Source organism: Pelophylax lessonae, assembly GCF_965119305.1.
Source record: "Pelophylax lessonae genome assembly, chromosome: 2".
In the NCBI taxonomy this organism is placed as follows: domain Eukaryota; kingdom Metazoa; phylum Chordata; class Amphibia; order Anura; family Ranidae; genus Pelophylax; species Pelophylax lessonae.
In genome coordinates, this window is record NC_138769.1 from 732,280,830 (window position 1) to 732,300,985 (window position 20,156).

At 45.7% G+C, this 20,156-nt stretch overlaps 2 protein-coding genes across 2 annotated transcripts; one reads left to right on the forward strand and one right to left on the reverse strand.

Moving 5' to 3' along the window:
• Window positions 1-16,855: 16,855 nt before the first annotated feature.
• On the reverse strand, window positions 16,856-17,236 carry LOC309547632 (histone H2B 1.1; the record flags this gene model as incomplete). Its single annotated transcript, XM_082247509.1, has 1 exon — window positions 16,856-17,236. The coding sequence occupies one exon, from the start codon at window positions 17,234-17,236 to the stop codon at window positions 16,856-16,858; it is 381 nt and encodes a 126-aa protein (XP_082103635.1).
• A 328-nt stretch (window positions 17,237-17,564) lies between these two features.
• LOC309547616 (histone H2A type 1-like) lies at window positions 17,565-17,957 on the forward strand (the record flags this gene model as incomplete). Its single annotated transcript, XM_082247489.1, has 1 exon — window positions 17,565-17,957. One exon carries the CDS (start codon window positions 17,565-17,567, stop codon window positions 17,955-17,957), a length of 393 nt encoding a protein of 130 aa, XP_082103615.1.
• Window positions 17,958-20,156: the final 2,199 nt, after the last annotated feature.

Genomic DNA, 20,156 nt, shown 5'->3' on the forward strand with positions numbered 1-20,156 from the left:
ACAACATTATGCTGGATGATGAGCTGGAAGCAGGCCACTATACCGCTTCCAGTTTAGTGGGAATGGGGGCCTACATGCTGCAGCGTTTTAAGGGGGACCCCCGTATAAAATGCAAAAAAGGTCAGGGACCATGTACTGGGTGTCAACGTACTTAGACCCCCGGTACAAACACAAAATGGCGGAAATGTTACCACAATCACAGAGGGCGGTCAGAATGCAGCACTTCCAGGCCTTGCTGCGGGAAATGCTGCATTCTGCTTTTCCGTGCGCTGGCAGAGGAATTTCCAGTCACAGAGAGACAGTTGCGGGTAACAATCCAACAGTGCCTGCAAGAAGAGGGCGGTTGGAAGATGTCTTGGTCACTTCAGATATGAGATCCTTCTTTCAGCTGAACCATTGACAGCTGTACTCCCGATTCAGCATGAGGGAACGCCTAGACCGACAGGTGTCCGACTACATCGGGTTAACGGCCGATGTGGACGCTCTGAGGAGTGATGAACCCCTGGACTACTGGGTGGGCAGGCTTGACCTCTGGCCAGAGCTTGCACAATTTGCAATGGAAATGTTGGCTTGCCCCCCATCCAGTGTCCTGTCCGAAAGGACGTTCAGCGCAGCAGGGGGGATCGGGACCGATAAGCGCACTCGCCTAGCTCATGACAGTGTAGACTACCTTACATTTATAAAAATGAATGAGGCATGGATCTCTGAGGAATTCAACACATGTGACCAGTAGACCAGGTTACATCGAAATTTCTCCACCCACAACAATTCCTGGTCCTTGGCTTCGCTACATACAGCGGCATTAAAAGGCATTTCATGTCCATTGAATGGCTATTTTGGGGGCCTTTCAGGGCCAGCAATTATTTTTTCTTTGAATGCCTAATGTACCTCCAGCCACCAAATACTAAGTTCTTTGCTGTCAGTTCAAACCATGTGAGCTAATTTTTGGAGCCTATAACGGCCGACACTTACGGTTCTGTGTACTGTGAACGCCTACCATACCTCTAGCCATCAAAAACTACATTTTTTGCTGTCAGTTCAAACCATGTGAGCTAATTTTTGGAGCCTATACAGTCCGACACTTACAGTTCTGTGTACTGTGAATGCCTACCGTACCTCTAGCCATCAAAAACTAAGTTTTTTACTGTCAGTTCAAACCATGTGAGCTAATTTTTGCAGCCTATACAGGCCGACACTTGCTTCTGTATATACTGTGTGAATGCCTAATGTACCTTCAGCCACAGAATGCTACGTAATTAGCTGTCAGGTAGACCCATGTGGGCTAATGTGCGCACATATGGACCACACTTTCAGCAGCAGCTCTGACATGTCTGGGTAGTTTTTAAGAAACTTCTGCACCACCAGATTCAGAACATGCGCCAGGCAAGGGATGTGCGTCAAACCGGCTAGTCCCAGAGCTGCAACGAGATTTCACCCATTAGCACACACCACCAGGCCGGGCTTGAGGCTCAGCGGCAGCAACCAGTCAGCAGTCTGCTGTTCTATGCCCCTCCAAAGCTCCTGTGCGGTGAGTGGTGTGCGGTTTGTCAGCCAAACACATGAGTTTTAAAATCGCCTGCTGACGTTTACCCTGGGCTGTGCTGAAGTTGGGGGTGAGGTTCTTGCGATGACCGGATGTGGGGGTGGTATATGAGGAGTAGGAGGAGGAGGAGGATGATGTGGAGTAGGAGGAGGAAGCAACAGGATGCAACAAATAATGCCCTGCAATCCTCGGTGGTGGAAGGACATGCACAAAACCGCCATCCGCCTCGGGCCCAGCTGCCACTACAATTACCCAGTGTGCAGTTAGGGAGATATAGCAACCCTGGCTGTGATTACTGGTCCATGTGTCTGTGGTTATGTGGACCTTGCCACAGATGGCGTTGCATAGCGCACACTTGATTTTATCCTCCACTTGGTTGTGCAGGGAAGGGGCGGCTCGCCTGGAAATTTAGTGGCGGTTGGGAACAACATACTGGGGGACAGCCACTGCCATCAGCTGTTTGAAACAGTCTGTCTCCACCAGACGGAATGACAGCATTTCAAAGGCCAGTAATTTTGAAATGCTGGCATTCAGGGCCAGGGCTTTAGGGTGGGTAGGTGGGTATTTCCTCCTTCTCTCCAATGTTTGGGAGATTGACAGCTGAATGCTGCCGTGTGACATGTTGGAGATGCTTGGTGATGGTGTCGTATGTGGTGGTGTTAGTGGAACATCCTCTGTTTGCTGGTCGCCAGGTGTCACGGTGACGCCAGAGGTGGAGGGAGAGGCCGGGGCAGCAGCAGAAGAGGGAGCAGGAGGAGCATGAGAGAGTTCCTTGTTTTTAAGGTGTTTACTCCAATGCAGTTCATGATTTGCATGTAGATGCCTGGTCATTCAGGTTGTGCTCAGGTTAAGAACGTTTATGCCTCACTTCAGGCTCTGATGGCACAACATGCAAACCACTCGTCTCTTGTCGTCAGGGCATTGTGTGAAGAACTGCCATGCCAATGAACTCCTTGGAGCAGGCCTTGGTGTGCTTGGTGCCTGGGTGCGGTGGACAGTAGCAGGCGTACTGTCTCTGGAATGCCCGCTGCGCTTTTGCACCCTGCTCCCTCTTTTGCCGTGCTGTTGCCTCTGTGCGACCACTGCCTCTTCCTCATAACTGCACGCCTCACTACCATGACCTTCAGTCCAGTCTGGGTCTAGGACTTCATCATCCTCCACATCATCTTCCACCCATTCATGACCCCTCCCCTCCTCGTCGGTCTGCACATTGCAGAAAGCCTCAGCAGTTGGCACCTGTGTTTCGTCATCATCAGAGGCGTTTTGGGAAGATATTCCCATGTCCTCATCATGCAACAAAAGGGGTTCAGCAAAAACCCTGGCAACAGAGTCATCAAAAAGCATACGACTTTCCTGCATGATTTGGGGCTCTGACTGCTTGGCTGATTTGCAAGGGGGTGAGATGGAAGACTGATGGGCATGAGCTGTAGTGATGTCGCGAACCTAAAATTCGCCGTTCGCGAACGGCGAACGCGAACATCGGCAAATGTTCGCGAACCGGCGAACCGGGCGAACCGCCATAGACTTCAATAGGCAGGCGAATTTTAAAACACACAGGGACTCTTTCTGGCCACAATAGTGATGGAAAAGTTGTTTCAAGGGGACTAACACCTGGACTGTGGCATGCCGGAGAGGGATCACGCAAAAAAAAGTTCTTAAAAATTATAATTTTTTGATAGAGAGCCAATTATTGGAAAAATTAAAAAAAAATAAAAATAAAAAATTTCTTTGGATTTAGCATCTGGGGGGTCTAAAAAGTGTACCTGTGAAGTTTCAGCTCTGTAGCATGTCCAGAACCCCTAAAAAACAGCATTTTTCTTATATTTTCAGGAATAAGGCTTCTCTGCGGCTGGCTTTTTCTCTTGCAGGCATTTAGCGGGCATTTTTTCAGGCAGGCATGTCATTTTTTGTATTTAGTGTCTGGGGGGTCTAAAAAGTGTACCTGTCAAGTTTCAGCTCTGTAGCATGTCCAGAACCCCTAAAAAACAGCATTTTTCTTATATTTTCAGGAATATGGCTTCTCTGCGGCTGGCTTTTTCTCTTGCAGGCATTTAGCGGGCATTTTTTTAGGCAGGCATGTCATTTTTTGTATTTAGTGTCTGGGGGGTCTAAAAAGTGTACCTGTCAAGTTTCAGCTCTGTAGCATGTCCAGAACCCCTAAAAAACAGCATTTTTCTTATATTTTCAGGAATATGGCTTCTCTGCGGCTGGCTTTTTCTCTTGCAGGCATTTAGCGGGCATTTTTTTAGGCAGGCATGTCATTTTTTGTATTTAGTGTCTGGGGGGTCTAAAAAGTGTACCTGTCAATTTTCAGCTCTGTAGCATGTCCAGAACCCCTAAAAAACAGCATTTTTCTTATATTTTCAGGAATACGGCTTCTCTGCGGCTGGCTTTTTCTCTTGCAGGCATTTAGCGGGCATTTTTTTAGGCAGGCATGTCATTTTTTGTATTTAGTGTCTGGGGGGTCTAAAAAGTGTACCTGTCAAGTTTCAGCTCTGTAGCATGTCCAGAACCCCTAAAAAACAGCATTTTTCTTATATTTTCAGGAATACGGCTTCTCTGCGGCTGGCTTTTTCTCTTGCAGGCATTTAGCGGGCATTTTTTTAGGCAGGCATGTCATTTTTTGTATTTAGTGTCTGGGGGGTCTAAAAAGTGTACCTGTCAAGTTTCAGCTCTGTAGCATGTCCAGAACCCCTAAAAAACAGCATTTTTCTTATATTTTCAGGAATACGGCTTCTCTGCGGCTGGCTTTTTCTCTTGCAGGCATTTATCGGGCATTTTTTTAGGCAGGCATGTCATTTTTTGTATTTAGTGTCTGGGGGGTCTAAAAAGTGTACCTGTCAAGTTTCAGCTCTGTAGCATGTCCAGAACCCCTAAAAAACAGCATTTTTCTTATATTTTCAGGAATACGGCTTCTCTGCGGCTGTCTTTTTCTCTTGCAGGCATTTATCGGGCATTTTTTTAGGCAGGCATGTCATTTTTTGTATTTAGTGTCTGGGGGGTCTAAAAAGTGTACCTGTCAAGTTTCAGCTCTGTAGCATGTCCAGAACCCCTAAAAAACAGCATTTTTCTTATATTTTCAGGAATACGGCTTCTCTGCGGCTGTCTTTTTCTCTTGCAGGCATTTATCGGGCATTTTTTTAGGCAGGCATGTCATTTTTTGTATTTAGTGTCTGGGGGGTCTAAAAAGTGTACCTGTCAATTTTCAGCTCTGTAGCATGTCCAGAACCCCTAAAACACAGCATTTTTCTTATATTTTCAGGAATACAGCTTCTCTGCGGCTGTCTTTTTCTCTTGCAGGCATTTATCGGGCATTTTTTTAGGCAGGCATGTCATTTTTTGTATTTGTGTCTGGGGGGTCTAAAAAGTGTACCTGTCAAGTTTCAGCTCTGTAGTATGTCCACAACCCAAAAAAAACAGCATTTGTCTTATGATTTTTAGTAGAAAACTAATGCAGTGTCTTTCCAGCTGTCTTTTTTTCTTTCTGGCAAGCTGAAATATGATATGCCAAGGCAAACATGCCTATCAGTTGAGCTATGACACAGACAACACTGCACACATGGGGAAATATGTAAAACAAAAAACAGGAAAAGGAAATTAGGTGACGGTCACAAAACATGATATTGTGATTGGCCAAATAAAAAGTCACCTCGCGATGAGGTCGCGCCAAAGTCGCGCCAAAGTTGCACTGGAAGCGACGCTACTTTAGTGGTAGCGGCAGTGTAAACCAGCACTAAAACATCCAGTGTGTGAATACGATCAGGTATGATGTTTTATCGGTCAAGTAGTGTAAGGGTTACGCCCGTCGCCCGCTTCACAGTGACAGACCAAACTCTGACAGACCAAACTCCCCGTTTAACAGTCAGTCAGTCCATTTGCACAACCGCAAACTCCCAATTTGCACAAGGTTGGATACCAAGCTAGCCATGTCCCGTTCCTTGTCCTCACTGACATCATTGAAGGTCTCTTCCTCCACCCAGCCACATACAACACCAAGGGTCCCCGAAAGGTGAGAACAAGCCCCCTGGGACGCCTGCTGTGGCTGGTATTCCACCTCCTCAAAGCCACCTTCCTCCTCTGACTTCTCTTCTTCAGACTCCTCTCTCTGCGTTGCCACAGGTCCAGCAATTGACAACGACAAGGCTGCTTCTGGTGGTGATGAGGACCACAACTCTTCCTCTTCATGCTCATCTACAGCCTGATCCAGTACTCTTCGCAGGGCACGCTCCAGAAAAAACGCATATGGGATGAGGTCGATGATGTTGCCTTGGGTTCGACTGACCACCAGGGTTGTCATCTCCGCAAAAGGACGCATGAGCCTACAGCCATTGTTCATGAGCATTCAGTAACGCGGCCAAAAAATACCCAGCTCCGCAGAAAGAATGAAAGAAAATGAATGTTTTTTTTTATGAAAAATTATCCTGCGGATCGCTTTTGGTCTGTACACAATGAAGCAACGACCTTATCATCTGGGGTGTGCCAACACAATCCTAGAGGTGATCGCTTCATTGTGATACGCAAGCCCCTTCACCACGACAAGGTAACGATCACGAAGGGGAATTGACACATGTATGTGCCTTTTTTTTTGTTTTTTGTTTTTTTGCAGCCACAGTGTAGCACCAGAGGCCAGAAAAATTAGGCATGTACACATGCATGAAAAAGTAGGTATTGTTGCAGCCGCTGCTGTAGCAGCGGCCTGAAAAATTGAGGTTTTAAGGCAGAAAGTGCACTAAAACATTGCGGCTTGAACCGTAGTTGGTGGCGGAGACGTCACGTAAGTCATCCGGCATGCAGAGAATGATTATATACAGCAGCGTGTGGACCATTTTTAGGCCAAGGCATCTCAGTCATCACCAGGCCTTTTTTAGTCAAATGCATCCCCCACTGTCAGTCCCTTCGGGATCCATGCCTCATTCATCTTAATAAACGTGAGGTAATCAAGACTTTTTTGACCTAGGCGACTTCTCTTCTCAGTGACAATACCTCCTGCTGCGCTGAAGGTCCTTTCTGACAGCACACTTGAAGCGGGGCAGGCCAGAAGTTCAATGGCAAACTGGGATAGCTCAGGCCACAGGTCAAGCCTGCACACCCAGTAGTCAAGGGGTTCATCGCTCCTCAGAGTGTCGATATCTGCAGTTAAGGCAAGGTAGTCTGCTACCTGTCGGTCGAGTCGTTCTCTGAGGGTGGACCCCGAAGGGCTGTGGCGATGCATAGGACTAAAAAAGCTCCGCATGTCCTCCATCAACAAGACGTCTGTAAAGCGTCCTGTCCTTGCCGGCGTGGTTGTGGTGGTAGGAGGAGGATTACTTTCACCTCTTCCCCTGTTGGATTCCCGTTGTGCTGTGACATCACCCTTATACGCTGTGTAAAGCATTGTTTTTAACTTATTTTGTAGCTGCTGCATCCTTTGCGACTGCCGGTAATTGGGTAACATATCACAGACTTTCTGCTTATACCGGGGGTCTAGTAGCGTGGCCACCCAGTACAGGTCGTTCTCCTTCAGCCTTTTTATACGAGGGTCTCTCAACAGGCATGACAGCATGAAAGACCCCATTTGCACAAGGTTGGATGCCGAGCTACTCATGTCCAATTCCTCGTCCTCACTGATGTCATTGAAGGTGTGTTCTTCCCCCCAGCCACGTACAACACCACGGGTACCAGATAGGTGACAACGAGCACCCTGGGATGCCTGCTGTGGTTGGTGTTCCTCCTCCTCAAAGCCACATTCCTCCTCTGACTCCTCTTCCTCACACTCCTCTTCCAGTGTTGCCGCAGGTCCAGCAATCGATGGTAAGGCTGTTTCTGGTGGTGGTGATGGTGACCACAACTCTTCCTCTTCCTCTTCACGCTCATCTACGGCCTGATCCAGCACTCTTCGCAGGGCACGCTCCAGGAAAAAAACATATGGGATGATGTCGCTGATGGTGCCTTCAGTGCGACTCACTAGGTTTGTCACCTCCTCAAAAGGACGCATGAGCCTACAGGCATTGCGCATGAGCGTCCAGTAGCGTGGCAAAAAAATACCCAGCTCCGCAGAGGCTGTCCTAGCACCCCGGTCATACAAATACTCGTTGACCGCTTTTTCTTGTTGGAGCAGGCGGTCGAACATTAGCAGTGTTGAATTCCAACGTGTCGGGCTGTCGCAAATCAAGCGCCTCACTGGCATGTTGTTTCGCCGCTGAATATCTGCAAAGTGCGCCATGGCCGTGTAGGAACGCCTGAAATGGCCACACACCTTCCTGGCCTGCTTGAGGACGTCCTGTAAGCCTGGGTACTTCTGCACAAAACGTTGCACAATCAGATTCAACACATGTGCCATGCACGGCACATGTGTCAACTTGCCCAAATTCAATGCCGCCAACAAATTGCTCCCGTTGTCACACACCACTTTGCCGATCTCCAGTTGGTGCGGGGTCAGCCACTGATCCACCTGTGCATTCAGGGCGGACAGTAGTGCTGGTCCGGTGTGACTCTCTGCTTTCAGGCAAGTCAACCCCAAGACAGCGTGACACTGTTGTATCCGGCATGTGGAATAGCCCCTGGGGAGCTGGGGGGGTGCAGTTGGTGTGGAGCAAGACGCAACAGCAGAAGAGGACTCAGCCGAGGAGGTTAGCAAAGAGGATGGAGTAGGAGGAGTAGAGGAGGTGGCAGCAGGCCTGCCTGCAAGTCGTGGCGGTGTCACCAACTCCTCTGCAGCAGAGCCACGCATTCCATGCTTGGCAGCCGCCAGCAGGTTTACCCAATGCGCAGTGTACGTTATATACCTGCCCTGACCGTGCTTTGCAGACCAGCTATCAGTGGTCAGATGGACCCTTGCCCCAACACTGTGTGCCAGACGTGACATGATTTCCTTTTCCACAATAGAGTACAGGTTGGGGATTGCCTTTTGTGAAAAATAATTTCGGCCGGGTACCTTCCACTGCGGTGTCCCAATAGCGACAAATTTTTTGAAGGCCTCAGACTCCACCAGCTTGTATGGTAAAAGCTGGCGGGCTAAGAGTTCCGACAAGCCAGCTGTCAGACGCCGGGCAAGGGGGTGACTCTGCGAGATTGGCTTTTTACGCTCAAACATTTCCTTCACAGACACCTGACTGTGGGCAGGTGACGAGCAGGAACTGCTGAAGGTGAGAGGCGGAGGGGCGGGTTGTTGATAGGGGGCATGGAGGACAGCAGTGGTTGACGTGGCTGAAGATGCTGGACCAGGAGGAGGATGGTGGCTTTCAGTTTGTGTGCTGCTTTTACTCATGTGTTGATCCCATAGGCGTTTGTGATGTGAGATCATGTGCCTTCGCAAAGCAGTTGTACCTAGGTGGGTGTTGGACTTCCCACGACTCAGTTTCTTTTGGCACAGGTTACAAATGGCATCGCTGATATCAGAGGCAGACACACAAAAAAAATGCCACACTGCTGAGCTTTGCAAGGACGGCATTCTGGTGGTGGCAACAGCTTGCGTTGATTGGCGTGCTGTCTGGCTGACCCCGGGTGCCGAATCTACATGCTGTCTGACTGCGCCACTAGCTCCTTGCGATGACCTCCTCCCCCTGCTTCCAACTCGTCTCCTCCTCCTCTCTGTCTCCCCATCTGAACTTTCCCCCTCTTCTTCTGCTCTTCGAGCAGGCACCCAGGTGACATCCACAGACACATCGTCATCATCAGCCGCTTCACTTGACAACTCAGCAAAGGCAGCAGCAGCAGGTACAACATCATCATCATCACAATGTACGTCCATGTGTATAATGCTGCCTGACTGAGACATATCCCCGTTATCTACATCCTCTGGCACTAATAGTTGCGCATCACTTATTTCTTCAAACTGATGTAAAAATAACTCCTCTGACGGATCAAGTGAAGCGGCTGTGGTGCTAGTGTTGGTGGTGGTGCCGGCGGGCTGGCGAGTGGTAAATTGAGAGGTGCCCGAAGCTGAGCTGGAGGAGGATGGTGCATTAGGGTTCCGAGCGGAAGCTGTAGACGATTGGGTGTCTTGTGTAAGCCAGTCAACTATGGCCTCAGAATTTTTTGAGTTCAGGGTCTGTGGTGGCCTCTGAACACTGGGCATTATTCTAGGGCCTAAGGAAATCACAGCACCACGACCACGACGGCCCTTGCGGGGTGGCCTGCCTCTGCCTGTCATTTTCTTTTTTAATGTGTTGTTACTGTTGTACTATGAGTGCAAGCTGCTGTGCCACCTTATATATCAGTGGTGGGTGGGCAGTGGCACAGTACACTCTCTGTGGACCTGACAGCAGTCACTGGCACCCAGGCAACTGCAATTTAAAAAATATATATATTTTTTTTTACTTTGCAAGCTGCTGTGCCACCTTATATATCAGTGGTGGGTGGGCAGTGGCACAGTACACTCTCTGTGGACCTGACAGCAGTCACTGGCACCCAGACAACTGCAATTTAAAATATATATATATATATTTTTTTACTTTGCAAGCTGCTGTGCCACCTTATATATCAGTGGTGGGTGTGCAGTGGCACAGTACACTCTCTGTGGACCTGACAGCAGTCACTGGCACCCAGGCAACTGCAATTTAAAAAAATATATATATTTTTTTTACTTTGCAAGCTGCTGTGCCACCTTATATATCAGTGGTGGGTGTGCAGTGGCACAGTACACTCTCTGTGGACCTGACAGCAGTCACTGGCACCCAGGCAACTGCAATTTAAAAAAATATATATATTTTTTTTACTTTGCAAGCTGCTGTGCCACCTTATATATCAGTGGTGGGTGGGCACACAGTGGCACTGCAGTGGGCACAGTACACTCTGTGGACCTGACAGTCACTGGCAGCCCAGGCAACTGCAATAATAAAAAATATTTTTTTTTTCAATTTATTGCAACAAGATGCTGTGCCAACGTATATATATCAGTGGTGGGCAGTGCACTGCAGTGGGTACAGTGCACTCTGTGGACCTGACACAGCACTCACTGCAATTATGACAGAGGAAAAAAAAATATTTTTTAAAATGCCAGGTACTGTGCCTGTGCCACCCGAAATGAGTGTGGTGTGCACACAGTACAGTCTGTGGTAGGTCTGTGGCCTCTCACACACAGCGGGCAGGCAACTGCAGTGTACAATAGATATATATATATATATATAAAGAAAAAAATCTATTACCTTACCAGCCCTTAAAAGGGCTTTTGGGGACACTATATATATATATATATGTGTATATATAAATAAAAAAATCCTCAATTACCAGCCCTTAAAAGGGCTTTTGGGGACACTAGATAGATATAGATATATATATATATGAAGAAACAACTCAATTACCAGCCCTTAAAAGGGCTTTTGGGGACGCTAGGTATATATATATATATATATATATATATATATATATATATATATATATATATATATATATATATAAAAAAAAAACACAAATACCAGCCCTTAGAAGGGCTTTTTGGGGTGCTGATATTACAGCAGTAGTGGACCAAGAACACTGCAAGACCAGGAACACTGACTAACTGTCCCTAGCTTAACAGCAGCAGCAGCTCTCCCTACTCTCACTACACACACTGCTTCAGAATGATCTAAGATGGATGCTGCCCTTGCTTATTTATAGGAGGTGGGAGGGTGTGGGAGGGAGGTACGCTGATTGGCTGGAAATGTGTCTGCTGACTGTAAAGTTCAGGGTCAAAGTTTGCCTCAATGATGTCTTATGGGGGGCGGACCGAACATCGCATATGTTCGCCGGCAGCGGCGAACGCGAACATGCTAAGTTCGCCGGGAACTGTTCGCCGGCGAACAGTTCTATACATCTCTAATGAGCTGCAGGTGCCAACTCTGAGCTTTCTGCAGAAGACTGGGTGTTAGATACTGTGAAGGAACTGGAGGCACTGTCAGCTACCCAATCTACTATCGGGTGTACATGTTCTGGCTTCACCATCCATAGAGCGGCATTTGGGCCTATCAAATAACGCTGCAGATTCTGTCGCCTACTCTCACTAGAGGAAGGTGTTTGACTTGGAGCGGTAGTTGGCACTGAACGGCCACGTCCTCTACCAGAAACAGGAGTTCCACCAACACCACCACGACCATACCCACGTCCCTTATTTGATGTTCTCCTCATTATTTGCATTCACCCACCAAGCTGAAAGATTGGTCTCTCTCCGGTGTCAATTTACCTGGCAGTAGTCAACAATTACGTTCACTAAGGCAGTGCCCGTGTCATAAAAATGCTCTGTGGACCCAGCCTAATGTTTTTAGAGCCCAAAATACACTGATTCTCAATTTCTATGCGGAAATGTAAAAAATAATAATAATAATAATTGTACGCTGTATGCACAAGTGGTTTGTGGAACAAGAACAAGTATTTTTGTAATAAAATACAGAAAATGTGTATTTCACTGCTGTAAAATTGAAATTAATTATTTATATGTCGGGTGCACAACTGTTTTTTCGGCCTAAAACGCGACTTTTTTCAATAACACCCCAAAATGCAGCTTTTAACTGCTGTACATTAACAGTATATATTTATGCTATGTATGGACACCAGATTTGGGGACCCAGAACACAGATTTGGTCACCAAAATTCACAAATGCATTGGTAAACTGCTATATATTGGAAATAATTATTTAACCGCCGGATGCACCACTGTTTTTTTCGGCCTAAAACACGTCTTTTTTCAATTTAAAAAAAAAACTTGCAAGATGTGTGTAAGAAATTCTTCAGCTTTGTGCATGAGTGATCCTGAAAAATCCAGGCCTTACAGACTAGACATCACAAAAATAGTTGTTGGCCCACTTAAGAAAAATCTGAGAGAAATGGTCAAGCTGAGGAGATGCTTAAAACCAGAGGAGCTTACAGACCAGATGAACCTAATAGATCTGAAAACAGGGCATGAACAGTTTGAGAAGGGCTATCAGGAGCTGGTAACTGAGTACAGAAGGACAGTGGAAAGGTATGTCTAAGTATAGACCTCATCAGTGCTGTCTCAACTACTTTACAGCCTGATGTTTCCAGTCAGTGTATTCTATACAAAGCCCACTGAGTACTATTAGAGTACCGTCACTTTATTGTGGACTTTAAATTCTGACATGTGAAATTTGGATCAGTGCCATCTTAAGAGCATTAAAGGGCCTCAGGCAATGCAGCGCACTGGGGCACCGCCTACACAATCACCCACGAGAATAAAAATGCAAATTATCGATAAGGCAATATTTATTGGTACAGTAGTGCCAGGCTAATGACAGCTTCCAAGTTCAGCGGCTGGGTCTGGTGAACACAAACAGTTCCAGTGGAGGTAGACAGGCATTCCTGCAGTTGTGGGCTCCCTCTCCACGGCCCAAGTGGCCTAACAGCAGTGCAGGGACGACAGGCGCTTGCCACCTGTTAAGGTTGGCGGCGGGATGCACATGGGAATTGGGACTAGTGCTGGGCAAGTGGGGCCCCTTGGCAATTGCCCAGCATGCCCATTCAGTGAGATGGCCCTGATTCAGATGTAACCTATTAATGTTAGCAGCAATATATTGTTTGCTGCTTAAATAATGTCTATAAACTAACACATTATTGGTTCAAACACCACTTGTTGAAGATTCCATTACTTGGTGGGTGCACCTGCTTTAAAGGTGCAAAATTGATGCATTTTTTTTTTTTTTTTTTTTTTTCTTTGTGATTTTGTAAAATTTTGAGGCTGTTAACCTTTTTGTTTTTTTTCTTTGGGGGGGGGGGGGGGTCAGCTGTTTTATTTTTCTAGTTGACTAAATTCAAACATTCATTTTTATTCTGAAGCACTTAAAAATCTGAATACAAAAATAACAAATAAATAATTATACATTTAAAAAGGGCACTTTTTAATTTTCCAGCCTTGGTCCAAGAGCATTTAATGAGGTTTGTTGTTCAGCTCCGAGGTTATGTGATGTTCGGGAGTTATGGAGCGAAGGAGGGGGGTCCAGGATTGGAGATTATATGTAACTTCACCAATAAATGCACTAAACATTTCCGTGGAATAATTTTCTACTTCTAACTTCTATAAAGGACTGTTATCCGAGGTGATATTATTGTAATCAGATTTGTATGTAGCTGATACTTTGTACATATTTTTGTCATTTACCTATCAGGCAGCTCATGGATTTAGCTATGTACATTGATCTGTTGCTGATTCTTTAAATAGATACAAATAGACAAAGATTTGACTGGGCTGACCGAGTAGATACAATGTTTCGTTTTTCTTGCTTCTATCCCCATTGTATTGCGAGTTAAGAGCTCCACGAGCTTCCCAAATACAAAGTAACAATTGTATGGCGGGAGATTGTGGAGAATCTTTTATTGTAGCAATGCTTGAGTGAGGCATGAGAGTTTAGTAAGCTCTGCCACCTTGCGGTCATTCTAGGTACAACACTTCGGTGTGTGCAGTACCAGGAGATGAATAGGAAATGGCCAGAAAGTGGAGATGATCTCCGCAAAAAATAAAGAATATATAGAAATAAATTATTATGACTATTATATATTTATTGAAGCCTCACAAACGTGTCACCCACATCTCTGTACAAAGAGCCGGACATACGCAGTATTTATTCCTATTCTTAAATAAGGATATCTTTTATTAATGTGATAAATTGTATTATTACTGTCAGGTAAATGGCACTCTAAAGGCAAACACTTTGTCTTCTTATTATTAACACTCAGACTTGTAATACAGGTGAATAGTAATGAGGGGAAATGTGATCACAGGACATCATTCTCTCATCTCTCCAATCTTTCTCACCGCTAAACTCCTCCAACCAAAACCATGCACACCTACATAGAGCTCCAATGTCAGAACACATTGTACTCCATATTTCCAGAAATTATTTCCCCTCTTTGCTATTAATAGACCACGCCTATGATGGCTCCGAGTTGCTATATTTAAATCTCCCGCCATAATTCTACTGGCCGTTAGGAAGATTCAGCCGCATTATACCGCTAAAGCCGACATTGTAGAAGTTCTATTCATAGATCTGTTCATCTTCCTCCAAAATGACGTCACTTGGGTCGGTTTTCAGCTTCCAAATATTTACTGCGGTAAAATCCTCGAATATTACTGCCACAAGCCCGCCAAGTAAACCCAATCATTTTTATTTTATATTACCAAACCCGACGGATCTTCTCAGAGTCACCCACTTCTTTTTAAGATGGAGTCAGACATACATGTTTGGGAGATCTGATTGTATAATTAGACACCGAAAATTGTGATCCGGGTGGGGGGACAATGTGCTATAATGACACCTGTCCGTCCTAACAGCGATTACGTTTTCTTTATATGATTTTAAAGTCTAATATAACACATTGAATTGATGTGAGTTTAGATAAGCAGGTGATCTCCTTGGTGTCCATTGCCCTCCATCCTTTAGATTAGACACATTGTTGGGATATGGGACCCATAATCCAATGATAAGGCGCAGAGAAACGTTTGATGGATCAGTAGATGACTCCGGGGTGACAGAGTCGGAGCTCAGCACTAACTGCAATACAATATGCCGTTTTTAAACATATTTGTGATGATCTGATGGAGACAACATTGATTGATTTTCTTTCCACCTATTCTGGAGTTGTTGTAGGGTCAGTAAAATTCGCATTACCTTAATTTTATTTTTCACATTATATGGGGGAGGGGTGGGACTACAACAATAAATAGAAGAAGACTTTACTTGCACAAGTAACAGAAATGAAGGAAACAGTGAATTGTACAGAAATCCTCTCTTCATCCATTCCCTGTTCATATTTGGCGCTATTCTTCCTTTACTACGGTTTCCTCGTTCTTCCTCGGAGATTACACAGAAAACATTCATCTGTCACACATCATAACAATTTCATATTTATACAATATTACGGTAAAAAAAAAGGCCTGCATTCTTGCTTTTAAGAAAAAGCTGACCTGATGGAAGACTGATGGAAGGGGCGGGGTCACAGCCATTCAATACTCTGCAGAAAATGTCATTTACTTAGACACATTGTTAAAATTTTTCTGATTTCTAGTTACAAAGAATGGACTGAAATTAAACAACTGTGTTTATTGATTCGTTGTATATATTTATCTGGCAGTGTCATGATTACTACAGATTTCTGCCAGCCCTTTCACTTTTCGTTTATTTTAGGATGTAGGGGGGAAATCCGAAACGGCTACATGTCATGTCTGAAAGATGAAACGTTAATTATCGGCCAGTTCCCCGATCATATACAGATCTGATAATGAAACATGTAATACTTTACTTCCCATCATAGAAAGGTAGAGATCTATGAGAGAAGTAATCTCACTATCATGTTCTGTATGTAGCAGTGTGTGTGTGTGTGGGGGGGGGGGGGGATTCTGCATTCTGAGAACATATGGAAATGTTTTACATTATTTAATAATCTTTCATTTCTATTTCTGTTTATTCCGTACTAATCGATGAATCTGCCTGAAAATAACGTGGTAAATATATTTCTCGGATAAATATCTCATCTGATGATCTCAGTGTGGGATTTGGTGTTATATTGGGACTTATTGTCTGTAACGTTTTCACAATTCATGCGGGAAATTTGAAAATAGCTATTTCAGATCTGAGCCAATCAGAACTGTGAGCGGTTTCATTATCAGCCTTCATTGGTCAGCGATGTCTTTATGAGGAATCCAAAGAATTTTATTCGGAGATTTATCTCCGTTTTCAGCCCAGAAAAGATTTGTTCCGTAGACTTTTCATAGATCTCTATAGCAAACATCCAATAGCAGAGCAAATTCTGTATTCTGATGTGCAAAATCAAAACAATAATATTTCTACATATTTCCTGGAAGTGAAGGGACCGTCCCGGAAAGAGTGATATTTTCTATGAATAATATTCAGTGTCGGATTAGCCGATCTGAGATGACTGAGCAGATACAATGTTTCACTTTTCTTGCTTCTATCCCCCATTGTGTTGTGGAATAAAAGCTCCACGATCTCCCCAGATAAAGGAACAATGTAAGGCGGGAGATTGCGGAGAATCTTTCATTGTAACAATGTAGCAGAAGTGATTAGAGCAGTTGGGTGTGTGCAGTACAAGGCGAGGAATAGGAAATGTATAGAGCCAGGAAGGGGAGACGATCTCTGCAATAAAGAAGGATGAGATTAGAAGGAAGGTTTTATTCATTCCCCTTCCAGTCTGACCGACCTACTTCTCATCTCAAGATTATTAATGATGTTATTTTGAGTTCATTTTAAATTAACGAACAGCTAAAACTTGTAAAGGTAATACATTGTACGATACATGAAGATTGTATGACAGCTCGGTTGTGTAGTATGTGGGTGGCTCTTAGAAGAGCCTTTGTGTGTTGTTGGGGTGATGGGTGGGGGAGGGGTATTACTTGGCGCTGGTGTACTTGGTGACAGCCTTGGTGCCCTCGGAGACGGCGTGCTTGGCCAGCTCTCCGGGCAGGAGGAGGCGGACGGCGGTCTGTATCTCCCGGGAGGTGATGGTGGAGCGCTTGTTGTAATGAGCCAGGCGGGAAGCTTCGCCGGCGATGCGCTCGAAGATGTCATTGACGAAGGAGTTCATGATGCTCATGGCCTTGGAGGAGATGCCGGTGTCGGGGTGGACCTGCTTGAGCACCTTGTAGACGTAGATGGCATAACTCTCCTTCCTGCTCTTCCTCCGCTTCTTGCCGTCCTTCTTCTGGCTCTTGGTCACGGCTTTCTTGGAGCCCTTCTTGGGCGCCGGGGCGGACTTGGCTGGTTCAGGCATGATAAGGGATAAGAAGAATGTTTCCTCCGCTCTGAGAAGAGAAAAGTGTGCTGGCGCCGCCCTCATGTGCTGGTTATATAGGCGGTCCTATGCAAATGAGCACCCTCCCTCCTCACTCTTCTATTGGAGGACTCAGTCATCTGATGGGGAGTGACGTCATGATTTCTTTCCTCATTTACTGATTGGTTTAGATACAAACCTAGAGAGCATTGGCTGACTTCAAACGTGGCCAATCATAGGGCGAGACGTCATATCATTCAGAGTATAGCAGGAAAGGGAGCGGCTGCAGCCATTCACATCTCTTTGAGAACTCAAATATCACAGAATCATGTCTGGCCGCGGCAAACAAGGAGGAAAGGTTCGGGCTAAGGCCAAGACCCGATCATCCCGGGCTGGTCTGCAGTTCCCAGTCGGTCGTGTTCACCGCCTGCTCAGGAAGGGCAACTATGCCGAGCGGGTCGGGGCCGGAGCTCCCGTCTATCTGGCCGCCGTCCTCGAGTATCTCACCGCTGAGATCCTCGAGCTGGCCGGTAACGCCGCCCGCGACAACAAGAAGACCCGCATCATCCCCCGACACCTCCAGCTGGCTGTCCGCAACGACGAGGAGCTCAACAAGCTGCTCGGGGGCGTCACCATCGCCCAGGGAGGAGTCCTGCCCAACATCCAGGCCGTGCTGCTGCCCAAGAAGACCGAGAGCCACAAGGCCGCCAAGACCAAGTAATCACCAACAACTCCCCCATCCCCTTCCTCACCAAACACAAAGGCTCTTCTCAGAGCCACCCACATCTACATACAAAGAGCCTCATACCTCATTCTGTGTCTTACAACAAATCACATCTATCACTCAGCAGGAAAGAAGTTTTTCATTCCTACAAATACCTCTGACAGCAAACAACTTGCTTATTAACCCTTCTAATACCGGGGACTTGTAGTGAGAACATTTCTTACATCTAAAGAACTCATTATTGGAGAATCTCCTTTCTAAAGTTTTCTCCTCTCCCTCCAGGAACTCCTCATCCTTTATTCCTGCTGAATGGATTCTACAAATCAGCAATTACCAAACAATCATCTTCCCAAGGAACTCCGATATCATCCAAGTCAGGATTCTCCTGTAAAGGAAGGAAAAACGTTCAGAACTGTGATTGGCTCAATTTTCCCGCCGGAATAGTATGGAAAGTTACAACCCTCCCTGATTGGCTCATCTGACACTGACATGGAATGGTATAAAATCTCCCTTCTTTTGGGGAACATTCATCAGCGGTCCCTCTGATTCCAGGCTTAATAAGCTTTGAAATGTTACATTGTTTCAGGATTTGATTTCCTACAAAAACCTCAGATCAGTTACTGTGAAATACTCATAAAGACATCACTGGCGGATGTAAGGAACGCCCACAGCTCTGATTTTAAATTTGCCCGCCTGAATTGAAGAACATTAGAGAAATAATCAGCCCCATTATACCGCCAAATCCAACACTGAGATCATCAGATGAGATATTTATCCGAGAAATATCAACGCTTCATATTTCTATTTTCACCGCTTAGTGAGAAATGGAATCGGAAGATTAAATAATGTAAAACATGTCCGCAGAATCCCCCTCCCCCACTGATATACATACAGAACATGATCGTGAGGTGACTTCTTTCATAGATCTTTACCTTTCTATATGATGGGAAATGAATGAAGGATTCCATGTTTCATTATCAGATCTGTGTAGAACTATGCAACTAAAAAATCAGAACTATATCTCACCTCTTCCTGATATACAATTTGTACATATCAGATGCACAGATCTCCTCTTCCTGTATCACAATTGCAATGTTCACAAATATTCCATCTTTGAAACATTCTATTTCTAGAATCATCTCAGTATGAGTGAGCTCCATTCTTTTAATAATGAAATATTAACTTTCAGTTCCAGCATAAACTATTATCCGCACTCAGATCCACCACCCTGAGTGCTGACTGTACAATCTCCTATAGATCTACTGACCGCCCAATAAGATTCCACATATATAATATTGTCCGGTTCTTACATCTCTGATTGTTCAATCTGCTTTATGTTTAGCAGAGTGTATGGGCAGCTGGACATCGCTCCTTTCCATTTCTTACTGAAACAATTAGCGGAAGCCCTTATTGTTACGATAAATATCTAGAAATGACATGTCTGAGTTGTGAATCATCATCAGCCCTTTGTATGAGAAGGTGGGTGGCCCTGAGAAGGACCTTTGTTGGGGTGAAGTGGGGTAAGCGGTGGATGTTGGGGTTTAGCCTCCGAATCCGTAGAGAGTGCGGCCCTGGCGTTTTAGGGCATAGACGACATCCATGGCGGTGACGGTCTTCCTCTTGGCGTGCTCGGTGTAGGTGACGGCATCGCGGATGACATTCTCCAAGAAGACTTTGAGCACTCCGCGGGTCTCCTCATAGATGAGACCGGAGATGCGCTTGACACCCCCTCTGCGGGCCAAACGTCGGATGGCGGGTTTGGTGATGCCCTGGATGTTGTCCCGGAGCACCTACCTGTGGCGCTTAGCGCCTCCTTTCCCCAGACCCTTTCCTCCTTTACCGCGACCAGACATCTCAAAACTCTTCGTGTCACAGACGAATATAAAGGAAAAGCACCCAGCCTCGCTTTATATGCAGCTTAAGCGGACCTGATGGAGAATAATGGGGAGGGGTTAGAGGAGGGAGTGTCCAGACGTCACAAAAAGTCCGCCCCTCTGTGCTCTCTATCATCCAATCCTCAGCAGTTCCTTGATTTAAATTTCCCGCTCCATTATGCTCTTTGTTCATCAGAAAGAGCAACTTTTCACTTCATTTGGGTGACCACTGGATTTTATTTGATCATCATTACTGGTGAGGTCATGTCTCTGACGTCACCCAGGATCCTCCAAATAAATGCCCTCACTACATACACAGACA